Source organism: Notechis scutatus, chromosome 4 (assembly GCF_049901735.1).
Source record: "Notechis scutatus isolate UNSWTSFEM ecotype Mainland chromosome 4, rNotScu1.2, whole genome shotgun sequence".
Taxonomy (NCBI): domain Eukaryota; kingdom Metazoa; phylum Chordata; class Lepidosauria; order Squamata; family Elapidae; genus Notechis; species Notechis scutatus.
This window is the reverse complement of record NC_142012.1, coordinates 112,511,175-112,526,080: the sequence shown is the minus strand read 5'-3', so window position 1 is coordinate 112,526,080 and position 14,906 is coordinate 112,511,175. Positions and strand designations below refer to the sequence as shown.

Below are 14,906 nucleotides of genomic sequence, written 5' to 3'. Positions count from 1 at the left end.
GAGTTTGGTGGTCCCTGAGGTCCTCAAGGTTGGCAACCCCTGCTCTGGATGATTACTTTTGGGGACTGAGATGAGGGGAAATCTACCTCTATAATTCCTGTTAAGAGGTTTTAGTGATGTTTGTTTCTAAAGTCCAGCATTTCCTAAGCACACAAGACTCACTCAATAGTCTACAAAATCAGAATTATTTGCCAGATATTAAAGACACTTTCAAAAAATTAAAGTTACTCTTATTAATTTTTAATAAAAATAGAGGATTTTTTAATGAAAATATTTTGATATTATTGAATGGGCTTAATATTGTTTTACATAATCCAATTTTATGAATCCATCAATTTTAATATGGTAAATATGGATAAATATAACACATACAAATAAAAGCTCTTTTGGGTCCTCCGTAAATTGTACAAATGGGAGCGATCCTGAAAGCAGCATGTTTAAAGAACACTGCAATAAACCATTACATCCTTCTGATATGCTCTGTGAGGTTTGGGGGCGGGAGACATAATAGTACTTTGTTTTCTCCCTAGCCAAATGGAAGAGTTGGCATGCAAGAGGAAGTGAGCCCCAGACTCTTCCAGCATGTGTTGTTTTTTATGTCTTCATACATGTTGCTTTAGCTTCCTCGCATTTTATAATTTTGGATACTCTTTTTTTTGTATTTTGTTAATTAAAGGTAAAAGAATATCAATGTAGAATTTTTGAATTTGAAATTGACCGTTGCTGACTACCAAATGTAGAAATAGGTATTGTGCTTATAAATTGGGGGGGGAGGGGGGGACACTTTTATCCAACTGTCAGAATATATACTTTGCTGTCATTACTACTGATATATTGTTTTAAAATAGATAAAATTATATCTTATTTTTATGGGCTTCTATGGTTGAGGAAAATGCATTTAAATTGTTGTTTTATTTCATACAAGAATTGAAAATTAAAATTAGAAGATACCCACTGGCTTTTTTAAGATTGGATATGTAATAGTGTTTGCCTACATAGCATGAAAAACAGAGAAGCTAAATTTGCTATGAATTTGTATTTTCCTTAAGCAGAAAACCTAGAATGTTGATTTGTTACCCTCAGAATTTTCAATTAGTATTTTAAGTGTTGCATCAGAAATCGATTAATATATAAAAATAATTTCCAATTCAGCTCCATTCAAACATTTTTGCCATGTTGGCTGAAGATAATGGGACCTGCAGTTCAATACACACAATGTATTAATTGGGAAAACTAGTTTAGATGCATACACAGGCAGTTTTTCTTTTCTGTTTCATAAATTTAACAGGAATAATGGAAAAATCCTATAAAATCATCATCAAAAAATAAATATTATGTATAGACCATACAAACTACTTTTATAGTTAAACTTAATGTCCAGGTATATTTCCTAGTCTTTAGAATTCCAGTGCTATCTAATTACATTAGTTAAGTACAAAGATTGTGCTACCCTTCTTCATATTTCTAAGATTTTATTATTTGCAATTCATAAACCTGACATTTTGAAAGTGTTTTCATAGCATGCTAAATCATGTCTACTAAACCATATTTTGATCAGACCACACTAAATTGGATAAATTCCAGAGTATACTAAATATTAAACTATGGCTTACAAACAGAATGGTTGGATACACATAATTCATAATGCCCAATCCAAACCCTCCCTGTTTTATGTCCCTGTAATCCCTTAATTCAGGATAGAATCCAAATTGTTATAATTTAAAATGCTGTATTAATCAGGCATCACCCTCTAGTACTGAATGTATGTGTAACCTGTACAAGTTTGCAGTGTTATGTTCAATAAGAACAATGTCTAATTATTCAATTGTACTATGATTAAACTGAATTAAACAGGGTGAATTTCCTCTTGAATAAGGCACACTGAATTATTAAAATGGCCTAAAGTAATAAACAAATATTGTTCTATAACTCTCTTGTGCCAAATAGTGTAATTTACATGTTTATATGCTGTTATAATGATATTATATTGATAGAAATGAACTATAGTTCAATTTTTCCAAGCCTATAAATTTCTCAACAGCTGTTTGGAAATGCAGACTATGATCAAATATTTGGCAAATAACTTATTATTGTTCTAGTTAGTTCCGATCTGATTTTTGGCCAGTTGCTCTCAGTCAAACTTACCTTATAGGGTTGTTGTTGTGGAGAATATAGACGGAAGGATAATTAGATAGATTTGCTGCATTGAGTTATTGATAAAAATGGCAGGACAAAAATAAAAATAAGCTACCCTTGATTTAGATCCAAAAGCCAAAATTTATCCATATCTATATACTGTATGCATTTGTGTAAAACTGTATTCACCATTTTTCAAGTATTTCACATTGTGTAGTATGGTGTATTGAAGATAAACAGGAAATATGGAAGTCAAGAACTTTTTAATACCAAATTGCAGCAGGTTATATCTAAATGAGGTTTCTTTTACAAATGAATAAAATGAGAAATGTAGGTAAAAGGACTGAGTAATATGAAATAGAACTACTCAAACATATTTATGGCATTATTTTTTACCAACTGAAATTAAAAATCTAACTGAATTTTAGTTTGTACCAGATGTACAACAGATTTTGGCAAATGACCCTATACTTCCATCAAATTACAATGGATACTTATTTTGATACATTTTTTACAAGCAGTTCCTTAATTTGTTAAAGTGTTTATATCCTAATTTAAAATATACATTAAAAAGAGTGTTTATATCCCTCTATATTAACACCATATGTTGTTTTACTGGAATTTTCAGGTTGCCATACAAAGGACTCAGAAGAGGGCTGGAGACATGAATTCTAATTTAAAGACAGTTAAATATATAAACGTCTTGCAACAGTACAATAAATAAATATGAATACACAGAGTAATTGTCCCTTTGAACTAGTTTTGAGATTTCCAAGTGGTCACCTTACTGGCTTTTCTACTGGAAAACAAGAATTGTTCTTAAGTCTCAGCGTGTCAGCAGATCCTTATAGCAACTCTAACGAGTTTTATTTTAATTACATATTATATTAAGCAGATTTGGACTTGAAATAGGAGACAAGAAAAAGACTTGCACCTTCTGTGTTTATAACTTTTTACCTTTAATCAGGCAAAGACTAAACCTGGAAAAAATGTGGTCAATATGTCTTCTAATATAAATCAAGTTTCTAGAAAACAGGAACGAAGATTCAGGGGCTACCCCAGAAACGTGAGTTCTGAATATATCCAGGGGAAAAGCACGTTTTAATAGGTCGGCGGTTGAAACTTGCAGTCCGTAACGAAGAAAGGGGGGGAAACATCGACCTGAGTGAAGTGTGACCAGCACAACGCGGCGGTCCCTCAGAGACAGCCGTAGTTCATGCTTGGCTTTTATTGCGAGTTATGTAGAAGAAGAAGAAAAGTGTTTTATTATCCTCATGGCCACGCTCCCAATGCAAATTTCGGATAAAAGGGCAAGTGTCAACCATGTCTGAAGAACAAAAAGATCTAATTTATGTTAAAATGTCTCGTGGGATAGATGGCCTGTTTCGCTCCTACTGATGGCTGGCAGTTCGCGCTCCCCAAGCAAGGAAGCGGGGGAGTGGCCAGGGGTCTGGTGGCAGCTTAGGCCTCAAACCCCGTCATTAAGCCCGGCCAGAGGCGAGGCGAAGAACGAAAAAGAAACGGAGGAGGCTTCTGCCTTCATGTAAGCGACCCTTCAGAGGTTCGCACTCACCGTTCGCCCGCTTCAGGGCGTTCTCGGGCCGCTGGAAGTAGACCGGCATGATGGCGGCGGCTTCTCCTCACGCGGCAACGAGCCCTAAGAAGCGCCCAGTCAGACAGCAAGCGAGGCCGGAAAGGGAAGGCGTCACGTGACGCTCACGCAGGAACGTTACCGGAAAAGAGCTGATTAGACGGTCCCTCTGTGACCCCCGAGTTAAGTGCGCATGTGCAGAAAGTTCAGGCTGTCGCCGGGAGTGAAGTCTAACTCAAAGGCAGTCAAAAAAGGGAGGAGGGGGGAATGGTGCAGCTCTGAATTTTATCTTCATTTTCAGAGGGCGTTTGCTTGTTACTTTCTACTTGGTGAACTTGGCTTCAGAATAACTGCCTGGGGATTATTATTCAGAATTGCATCTCTGCATTCCTTGGGACTGGCTTCTTCATAAAAGTTGTTTCCGGTTATGGATAGAGGATTTAACCTGCCTTGGCCTAGACTAGCGTCTATCCTACCATTTACCAGCATGATTAGGGAAGAAGCCTTTGGTTCCTATTCAATAGGCTAGTCTTAACTAGACCATAAATGGCTGACTTGAACTATGAAGTTACATTAATCATTGTATGCAAACATAGTAGTTATGGTTTGCAAAATATGAGTGTCTAGTATATTTGGAGAACCAGACCACTATGACAAGAAATCAGTTAAAGCATGGTTTTGTGTTATTTCTTTAATAATTAAAAAAGCTTCATTTCTAATTTACTGTGATGCACAATGGTCACCAACAGCTAGAGTTTCCTTGCCAGGATTGCACTTTATTGCAAAAAAAACAATAATTTTAATTTCCAAGGTGATATAATGTATCTTAAGCTACAATATAACTACTGTGTATCTAGTGAACAAATCTCAGCTATCTATGGATAATACTTAATCAAAACAGTAAGTTCATGACCTAGAGTGCTGAATGAACCCAACCAAAATATTGAGAAAATTAATACCTCATTTGTCTATATGCTTCAATGTAAATGAAACTCTGTAATTAGGATCATAAATCAGGGCTGTCAAGTGTACAGAAAGTCTGTTCATATTCAACAAACACGTAATATCTTCAATTTGTTTACCACTTAAAATCAAATGCTGAGATACATAGGATGATGGAGTCAGATGATGTGCATATCACAGTATGCAAAGATGGCATATTTGTTTTACATGGCAACGCAAATGTTTTTCTCATGCTTCTAATGCACGTGAAAAAGCAATTCTAATTATTTCAGAAACTTGTATATCAAAGACTTAAAACATCTAAAATCAGTATAAACAAAATAACTCAATGATTCTTGCAACATATATACCTTTATAAAGATAACCAAAAAGTTAACATAAATTGAGATTTATCTAGTATGCTAACAAAATATGGCTTCATGAAACATTAGAAATATGACAGGAAAAAGTTTACTTTTAGAAACCAATTTGGCTAGATGAAATTCCAATAGGACTTTATTTGCAGATTATCTTCCCAAAATCTCTAGATCCTAAGACATGGGTTTTAAATCAAGTTCACCGAACTTTACTAGACTAATAAGTACGCTGAAAGCATATATGCATGCCATTTCAAGCCATATAAATACATACATAATGAACAGAATCTTTCATGGTGCCTGAGGCATTGTCTTACCATGTTACCTAGTTCAGGTCTGTGACTTCTGAAGAAAAATAGAGTAATTTTAGTTGTTGGTTGTCTTTTACTTGACCTGATCCCTATCCTTTTTAGCTTGTAGAGGAAGCGGGGATGGTAATGACCACTCAGATCTGGGAAATTGTCCTTGCAGGAGGGAAAGCTGCTGGGAACATAGGAGGAAACTAGAGTAGATGCCTCCTGAAAAACCATCCTTGGACAGATCTATCTTCAACCTTCCTTTTGGAGGTTTTTGAAAATGGTGGTATTAGATCAAATTCACACCTGGTGAACCTAAACATATTTTCATTCAAGTTTGGACCTGCTTTAGGAGAGAGGACAGCATTAGTAACTCCTGGAAATCCTGAATAGGAACATGAATAGGGTAAATGTACCTCTACTAGTCTTGCTAAATTTGATGGCTTTTGATAAAATCAGCCATAGTAGCTTTAGACTGGAGGATTGGCAGTTCAAGGTATTTTTCTGTGATGAATCTGCTCCTTCCTTAGTGGATGGTTCCAATTTATGTTTAGTAGAAGAAAGGTTGGCTTGGAGGTCCCTGACTTGTGGGCTGGCATAGGGGTTGGTCTTGTCTCCCCTGATTAATATGATATGAAGATGCTAGGAGAGATTATTGGGCAATTTGGGGTTGAAAAATACCCCCACAAAACATGTGAACTATAGTTCCAATCCTGTAAAATGCCTGGACCCATGATTTCACCAGATTTCACCAGGCTTTTGCCTTACTCGTTTGTGCCTATTGCAGCATTTCCTGAGCAGGAGGTTGTGACAACAGTAACATGTCCTTATTATTACTGTGTAGACTACTGTAATGCACTCTACTTGGAATTGCCCATGAAAAATATTTTAAAACTGCAGTTGGTTCAAAATGCAACCTCTATACTTTTAGGCAGCCAATACCAGGAGCAAGTGACATATTTGTGGGCCCTTCTTTGGTTGTCAGTTGGTTGTCAGCCACCCTAAGGACATCAGACTGAGTCTTTCCTGGTTTTTCATAAATACAGCTTTTTGGATAGCATTTTTTTTTAAATTAAAGTTCTATTCTGTGAGGAATCCTTGAGGTCCAATCTCATTACAAGAACAGAAAGCTTTTAGAATCTCATTCTGGAACATATTAAAAGTAGGCAAGAGATTCTATGGCAGCCCTTTGAACTCCATTATGGAAATACCAGGAATAAGTTTACCATGATCTTTAACATGTTAATTATCAGAAGCAATAAACCCATCTATATAATGTAGTTTGTGGAGGACAGTGTTCAGTCTAGCTTGCCATTCAGGTCCTAGTGGTCATGGTTTGCCTCGTCCAAGCTTCTTGGCAGAATTATTGATGTAAAGGCAAAATTAGTGCTTATAATTACAACTGTGAAAATTACTCGTGAAAGAATTGATGAGGGGGAAGTCTCCCCAAAAGTTGGTATAGTCGCACCGAACAACTGCAGCTGAATAAAAACTTATTCTCTGTTGCTCTGGAGAGCAGAACTTGGTAGAAAAATCTGATCAAGCCGAAAGGGAAGATAAGCAGTAAGAACATTTTAGCAATGACCCAAAGAAATGTTTAACTGAATTGGATCCTCTAATACGAATTCCCCATTAAGCAGAAAGGTGGACTAGACGACTTTCCGAATCACGCCGACTTTTCTTTCCACGCCTCGCACCGCAGTGCTGCTAGGAAAAAAACATTTGCCTTCACTACCAGAGGCTTTAAAATAAACGAGGGGGGGGGAATCTCGCGGAGGTGCTTTACGCTTGCATACGGACGCCTCGGCTTCTGTAAAGCGAAGACCAAAATCAAGCCGGAAGCCGGGAGGCGTGTTACTCCATTATTCTCCCGCTATGAGGCCCATGATGGGTCTCTCAGGAAACAGAGGAGGGATCCTGGCGCTGGGAGGAGAAAGATGGCAGAGACGGAGGCTCAGCTGCTTCTGGGCGTAGGTTTGATTGGTAAGCGCGTCTCCGTCCCTGGCTGCATGTTGTGGGAATGTCGGCTGAGGGGCAGAGCCGGTTAACACCCCTCGTTTCCCCCTCCCTATTTCTTTTCCCAAACGGGAAAATTGTGTGTTCGTGAAGCCGGGGCGCGGAGGGGGGGGGGGAGGCAGATAAGTGAACGGGTCTTCCTTTTCGCCTCTTTTGCCTTTGGTCGGCGATGCATGATCCGACAGGATTGTTGCACTCTTTCAGCTCCGTCTATGCCCATACAGAAAGAGTAGAGAAGACTGGGGGGGAGCACGTCTTTGTATGCTCCCTTATCCTAGGTAAGCGAGCAGAGGAGTATTAATTCTTCTAGGGTGGTTCTTTTGACTATCATCCCTGTTCTGAATACCTCCTTGCCTTTTAATAAGTACAGCACCTGGGCCACCGTGGGGAAATTAAAAAAAAACCAAAACGGTTCAGGCTCATACTTGCTTAATAGTGACATAGGAGATCAAAGCAAATCCCACGGTGGAGAGTTGAAAAAGGAAATGCTCTGGAAGAAGGCAGTAACAACCCTACTTCTGTATTATTGCTAATGTAGCCATCAGAAGTTGAACTTGATTTAAAGGAGACTTTACAGGCAGCATTCCACGCAATGTATGAAGTTAAAATAAATCCAGCCACTTTATAATTTAGGGTGGTCTCTGAATTTAGTTATTGAGTTAATTACTGTATGCTTAAATAGTGGCTTTGAATGTTGAGTGAACTTAGTCACCTGCATCCATCTCCTGTTAATTTACAAAAAGGCCTTAAGATAGCCTCTAATTTGCAAAATACCCCTATCTGGTTATCTAAAATCTCAATTCTTTTCTGAATGGAGAATGGAAAAGTAATAGAATGCAGTTAAGATTTAAATAAATGTTGCTTTCCCCATATAATGCTGGTCATAGGTAGGCTATAAAAATGCTCAGGATAAATGTCTTAGTTTGTCACCAGTGCAAATACTAGATCTCCCTTAATGTGAAACGATTCTTGAATCAAGGCTTCTCTTAGGAAGCCCTTTTTACCATCATTTATCTCATTTCACTTAGCAGGGAAATCATAATGGGAAAACTTAACAAAGTATTGTTATTTAGCACATTCAATGCATGTGCTTTTTTACAAATTCTAATAGAGGAGATTCTTGCTATAAGAAGAGTACAGTGTAAAGTTTACAAGGGAAATGGAAATGGCAAGGAAAGAGGAAGTCTAGACAAGGAAATATAGTTTGTGTTAGTTTTTAAAGTAAATGTGCTTTTAGCTAAAATATAGGAATTGCTGCTTTGGCTATAGGCCAAAGAGATGTTTAATATTTTAAATAAAATTGTTCCAAATTAATATCATGTTGCAGATTAAAATGCATGTATATATATTACCATAACTCTGAGTTAATTTCCTGAACTATGAAGACTTGCATAATAAATTGATAATTTTAAAATGTATAAAAGTGGGCATTAAGTTGAATGCACAATTGGATCTGATTAACTGATCAATTTACTCCCTTGCTGCTGTTGGCATTCTCACAGTGAACATCTTTCCACCATAGAAAAAGATACGAATGGAGATGCTCTGTGGGTTTGGTGTTACCCTTCTACAACGACTGCATTCAGAGACCTCTTATTGAGAAAATGTTGCCTTACAAATGAGAATAAACAGCTTCAAACTTTCCTATTTGGTCAGTACAAACTAACATGGTTTTACATTACAACCATGGAAATTCCAGAGGCTTCTACCTTGAAAAGGGTAAGATTGAAATTTGGAGAAAGGGGACATGACAGAAAGATCTTATTTGTACATTCATTATTTTATTAAGAGATTAATTGGATTTTATGTCTGCTGATTTCATAAGATAAGGGATATCCTATCAATATGCTATATCTAGACATATGATAACAAAAGCAATTTTGAAAATTGTGGTAGAAAAAAATAACTATGTTTTTATGTTTGCATTAACTGAAGTTAAACTGGATGTTTGCATAATATTCAGGATGTATTGGTCTGTAGCAAGTATTCAGTGATATAATAGACTTAATTTATTGTTTGATTTAAACATGGAGCTGCCTAGCTCCTGATGATGCTCAGTGGTTCAGAAATAAAAACCATGAATAATTCTGAGCATCCTGAAGAAACACAACAATGCCCCAAATACCCCAAAGCAAAACTGATACCCTATCCCTAGGCCTAGGAGCAAAGCCATGTTTTTGGTGACTTCTGGAACTCCATCGGGTTGGGAGCTATACAGATCCTCAGGGGAATGCTACTCGAGACACAGGCATGACAACTAAGAAGGCACACAGTCTAGATCCCAATAGATGGCATTGCTTCATGAGCCCTTCAGAACCCTTCAATTAAACAAGCTGCCTGATCTTATTAGGCAGGCAGAACTATTGGAGATAAGCAGTTCTTTAAGTAGTTCTTATGTGACACAAAGTTTTATAGATGACAACTAGTACCTTGAATTGCATCCAGCAGTCAACTGGCAACCTATGCAGCTCACGTCATGGTATACTTGTTCATCCCTGCCTGTACTGTAACATTCTGGACCAACTGTAGTTTCCATGTGGCCTTCAAAGGCAGCCTCATGTAGACCATGTTTCAGGTGTTCATTCATGAGAGGGATTAGGACGTGAGTGACTTCTTGAAGGGCCTTTCATTCTAGGGATGGGAAAAAACAATGCACTAAATGGACCTGTGCAAAGGCCTGAACTTTGAAACAGGCCCAGATAGTTTATTTCCCTCAAGATCCTCTGCAGTCTAACTACTCTCAACAATCTTCCCCACAAGTCATTGCCCAGATACCACAATTGGACCTTCCCTGTCAAAGTCCAACTCCTAAGTAGATCTAAGCAACTTTATTTGCCAAATTATGTCTCCTTTCCAGTTGTTTATATTATTTTACAAGAAAGTATTTGGACATTAACCTTTTTTTGTATGTTTCATAGGTGACCCACTTTTCCATTGTTCTGACAACCAAAGACTTCAATCCAGAAAAGTATGCAGCCTTCTCTAGGATTCTCTGTAGGTGTGTATTGCTTGATACATTTTCTGCAACTGCATGATTTATTAGCTAAACCTTTTGCGTAGCGATGTATACCCAATTAAGAGGTGAAAACATTTCTGAAGGGATAATTACCATCATAATTATACATATAATTACTGATTATTTCATGTGAGTAAAAGGTTTACTAAAACTGTAAAAATAACACATAATAGTATCCTACTAGCAGTTCTCACAGGAAATAAACAAGTTGAAGTGCATTTCTTTTGAAAAGTAGTTCTACCATAAGCACATTATTCACAATAAATCTAGCAAGATTTGTTTTCCTGCATGATTTAGATCATGTTCCAGCTGCATGTAGAACTTCATGTACAGCAGTTCGATCTGGTTATAGAAATAAATAAAAATAAAATCCTTTTTTGGAAAACAGCAAAAAGGGAAATAGAATGTGGATTTTAGACAGTTACAGGGCTAGATAGACTTGAAAGAATATCTCCTGTGCGGTGTTTAAAAAATTACAAAATAATATAGGAAGATGTTGAATTTGTAAGAAAACCTCTGAACGGAAAGTTGTTCATTGGGAAATAAGACAATAAGAGAAGACTTGAACGATATTAGAAGGAACCAAAGAGAACAAAGGAGGAAGGAATACTGGTCACATTATGGGGTTTAGTGAGTCTTGCAAAAAAAAAAAACGGCAGTGGGGGAATGTTTGCATGGGTTTTAAAAAAACACTTTACATTAATTCTTTTTGGCCCAGATTATTGAAGCTCAAATTATTTTTCAGAATATATCTGAAATATGGGACCCCTGTAAAAATGATGGAGAGTTACATTTCTGTCCTCACAAAGGGGATTTGTCAGAGTGAAGAAAATGGTTCTTTCCTGAGCAAAGATTTTGATATAAGAAAAGCTTATCTTGCAGGCTCAGTCAAAGGTGAGATTTTTTTAAATAAAAAAAATATCAGTAATACAGTTTGGGTTAAAACTATGCATTCTTGAAAATAAACTCCCTTTCTTTCAATGAATTTTATTTCCAAGTAAGCAGACCCTGAAAGCACAACAGCCACTGCTTTCGAAATACTGGTTGTGCTTAGTTGCATCACCAACTTTTTCCTCAAGGCCGACATCAGCATAAGAGGATTCTTGGGAGTCCCAAGAGTTTTTCAAGGCCTGCTTTGGGTTTCCTCTTTTGTGTCCTCTCCCTCCAATGGTGAGAAAAATAATACCCTGGCATAAATCGAATTGGTAGGATGGTTTTTAATAAAAGCCAGCTGGCCTGGCTTTTATTAAAAACTCTTTCAAAAGCAAAAAGATGTAAAAGATACAGAATTTTTGTATTCTTAAAAAAAGTAAGATAAATACCAGGTTCACATGTTATTAATTGGACACTGGAGCTTATAAACCATGGCTTGGCATGTTGGGTAAATCTAATCAATTGTAAGTTAAACAAGCCATGACATAGATGTAATATCAAATTGTAGCTTGATATATCTAAGAAGTATTCTGTAAAAGCTGAACAAATTTTGCCTCTTCATAAAAAGTGAATTTAAGTAAATTATAATTGTTTGTATAGTTATGTTGTTAATTGTACAAAATTCTATTATATTAATATTCTGTTTAACTTCTGATTGTCCTAGATATAGTGTTTCAGTTTGGAATGGAAACAGTCATCCTGTATACTGCGCTCATGTTAAAGAAAAGAATTGTAGTATATCATCCAAGAATAGAAACTATCCTCGAATTTACAAGGTAAAACACATTGATGAAATAAAAGGTATTCCTTCACTTAATTTCATTTTCAAGTCATTTCATTTGTAATATGAGTCTTTGCATTTCAACTTGGAAGCTGTAGGGGCCCTGGTTTGGTATCAAAATTTAACAGTGGTTTAACTTTGTATTGTTTTTAGAAGTCGATTGAAAGTCCAGTTCAAAAGGGGTCTTTTATTTTACCCTTATCTCACCTTCAGTTCCAGGATGTCCTTAATGTTGATTGTACTGCTAACCCACATCCTCTGTTACCATGTAGTTCAGGGATGTCAAACTCATGTCATCACGTAACGTATCGTGACTTTTTCCTCCTTTGCTAAACCGTGGATAGGCATGGCCAGCATGTGTTTCATCCGGCTGTGAGTTTGACACCCCTGATGTAGTCAGTAAAATTAATTGACAATATCAAACTTTTCATAACACATTGAAGGAGATATCTTTGATCTAGTGATCTGTTGTGGGAAAAATATAAAAGTTCAATATGTTCGACGCCTTGAGTTACTTGTAAAAAATAAATCGTCATATAAAAGAATGCCTGAATAAAGTAGCATCAGCTGTGGAGTCCTTGGTGCTCTCTGATTGTTGTCCTGAAGAAAATTCAACATCTGTTGAGGTAACATCTTCAGTGCTAGAAGGGAGTGGGGTTTGCTCTCTGTACATATAGTAGTTTGCGCTATCAGTTTTGGTGGAGGTATTGGATCCCCCAATGCTGTTATTAAATGCAATTATGATTTATAACTAATCCTAATTTGACAAAAATGTTCGATACGCCATTGCATGAAATGAGTTTGTTTTGAAACAAGCTACAGTCTATTAAGATAATTGGTCCTATTGAATAGTGTCAAAGTAATCTCTTTGTATCCACTATTGTGTTTAATCATTTTGTAAAATAAATGGTGATTTATAGATTCTGTAAAAGCAATACTCAACAGTGCTGACATCTTTAAAACATTTCTTAACACTTAATGTATTTGGTTTTTGTAAAATTCCAGTTTTAAAGGGAGTCCTTTTGGCCATGCATCCATCCATATAGTATATTATAAAGAAATGTCCTTCCATCTTTTGGATGACTTACTATCTATGGCTGAAATTATGTCATGATTTAGAGTCCTGATGTCCTTGTAAGCTAAACAAAGAACCAGACCAGTTAGTGCATCCTTTGAGGAGATGATATGAGCCATTGTATTAAAATAATATAAATTTGTTTTCTTTTAGAGCATTACCAGCCTTAGTGTGGCACCGACAAGATTGGTCAATTCTTCATTCATATGTACATCTGAATGATGATGAATTAGAACCATTAAAAATGTGTCCAGGTATTACTGATAATGGATATCAATCAGCATTACATAGCAGAATGACTAAATTAACTTCTATGGTAATAGAAAAAATAGTTGATCATTTATTAAATCTATATAAACATCCATGTCATTATGGGCAGATAACATATTCAAATATTATAAACAATATTAGCAAAGGGTCACTGCTATAATCACTGAGGACAAACAATTGACTAAGGCTCAGATGTTTGGAAATTGCAGTATTGGATAATTCCTCCTATTTATTGCAAAAAGTTGGAGTTTCTGTACCTATTATTTATTAGGTAAATTCCTATGAAACTGGTAGTTGTCCAATGTTAGCATGCATGTTTAAGACTATAAAATTAATAAAAGTTTAACCTTATAACCTAAATAAATTTTAACCTTCTTAAATTCATATAAAAGTGATGGAAGAGAATGTTTGTAGGTCAGGTGGAACTCTGGGGTCCTTGATACTCTGAGTTTATTTTCTTGAAGATGTTTCATTACCAAACTATATAATACCATCAGTGCCAGTAGGGAGTGTGGTTTGCTCTCATTTTATATGCTAGTGGCTTGTCCTGTTAGGGTTGGTGGGAATGTTCTTGGTGGTTCCTTGATTGGGCTGTTTGTCTGCCTTGGTAATTCCTTGCTTGGGATATTGTTTGCTTATCAATTATTGATGTAGTATTAATCTCTGTTTATCTAGGTTTTGATTGCTGATGAGGCGGTCTTTTGGTTTGAGTCACATAAATCGGCTATCAACAGGCACCTAGAGAAAAATATCTACATACCATTCAAAAGAGATAATCAAAAAACCAAAAAGGAAATAAAAAGACCAAAAGACCTCCTCACAAGAACTCAACACCCAGATGAGCAGAGATTAACACCAAGATTAACATTACATCAACAATGCAGAAGCAAACAATATCCCAATGAAGGAATCACCAAGGCCCCTCCCACCAATACTGACAGGGCAAGCCACTAGTATATAAAATAAGAAAATTCACTCTCTACTAGCACTGATGATGGTATCCAGTTTGGTAATTAAACATCTGCAAGAAAACAAGCCAAGCTCAGAGAGCACCAAGCACCCTATATTAAAGTACTTCTAGTGAGAATGCTTTTACTGAAACATACTAAAATCTTTTCTTATCAGGATACATTGCTGGATGTATAGATTCAGAAGTGAACAACAGGATAGATCTTTACGATGTATATGTCAATCTGGCTGAAAGTGAAATCACCATTTCACATCAAGCAAAAGGTTTGTAGGCAAATGTCATCTACTTTCCTCATATACAAATATATAGGTGTCTTTGTTTGCATACAGGATATGATTCTGAGCGGCTCACTACATTATAAAATAATGTCAAAAATATCCATTGTATCTTCCATAATTGTTTAAAAAATGATGCTTTACTCCTATTACATCCAAGTTCAAACTGGTCTTGTGACATGTTCAATTAAATTCGGGTGGGATTCTACCAGTTTGCATCTATTCGCT

The 14,906-nt window shown here is 36.3% G+C and overlaps 2 protein-coding genes across 4 annotated transcripts in view; one reads left to right on the top strand and one right to left on the bottom strand.

The window, feature by feature from the left end:
* Nucleotides 1–3,795, bottom strand: part of EIF3A (eukaryotic translation initiation factor 3 subunit A) — a 37,569-nt gene extending 33,774 nt beyond the window's left edge. For both annotated transcript variants that reach the window (XM_026669914.2, XM_087964455.1), the window contains exon 1: nt 3,710–3,795. In XM_026669914.2, coding sequence (XP_026525699.2) covers nt 3,710–3,758 — 49 coding nt within the window. In that variant the 5' untranslated portion in view covers nt 3,759–3,795. The remainder of the gene's footprint in view (nt 1–3,709) is intronic.
* A 3,307-nt stretch (nt 3,796–7,102) lies between these two features.
* Nucleotides 7,103–14,906, top strand: part of DENND10 (DENN domain containing 10) — a 14,137-nt gene continuing 6,333 nt past the window's right edge. Inside the window, exons 1-7 of one of the 2 annotated variants that reach the window (XM_026669893.2) lie at nt 7,103–7,325; nt 8,881–9,077; nt 10,277–10,356; nt 11,120–11,268; nt 11,972–12,083; nt 13,317–13,417; nt 14,559–14,666. In XM_026669893.2, the coding sequence (XP_026525678.1) occupies nt 7,280–7,325; nt 8,881–9,077; nt 10,277–10,356; nt 11,120–11,268; nt 11,972–12,083; nt 13,317–13,417; nt 14,559–14,666 (793 nt within the window). In that variant the 5' untranslated portion in view covers nt 7,103–7,279. Of the gene's footprint in view, nt 7,326–8,860; nt 9,078–10,276; nt 10,357–11,119; nt 11,269–11,971; nt 12,084–13,316; nt 13,418–14,558; nt 14,667–14,906 lie in introns of both variants that reach the window. The other variant, XM_026669901.2, reaches the window with a different exon arrangement.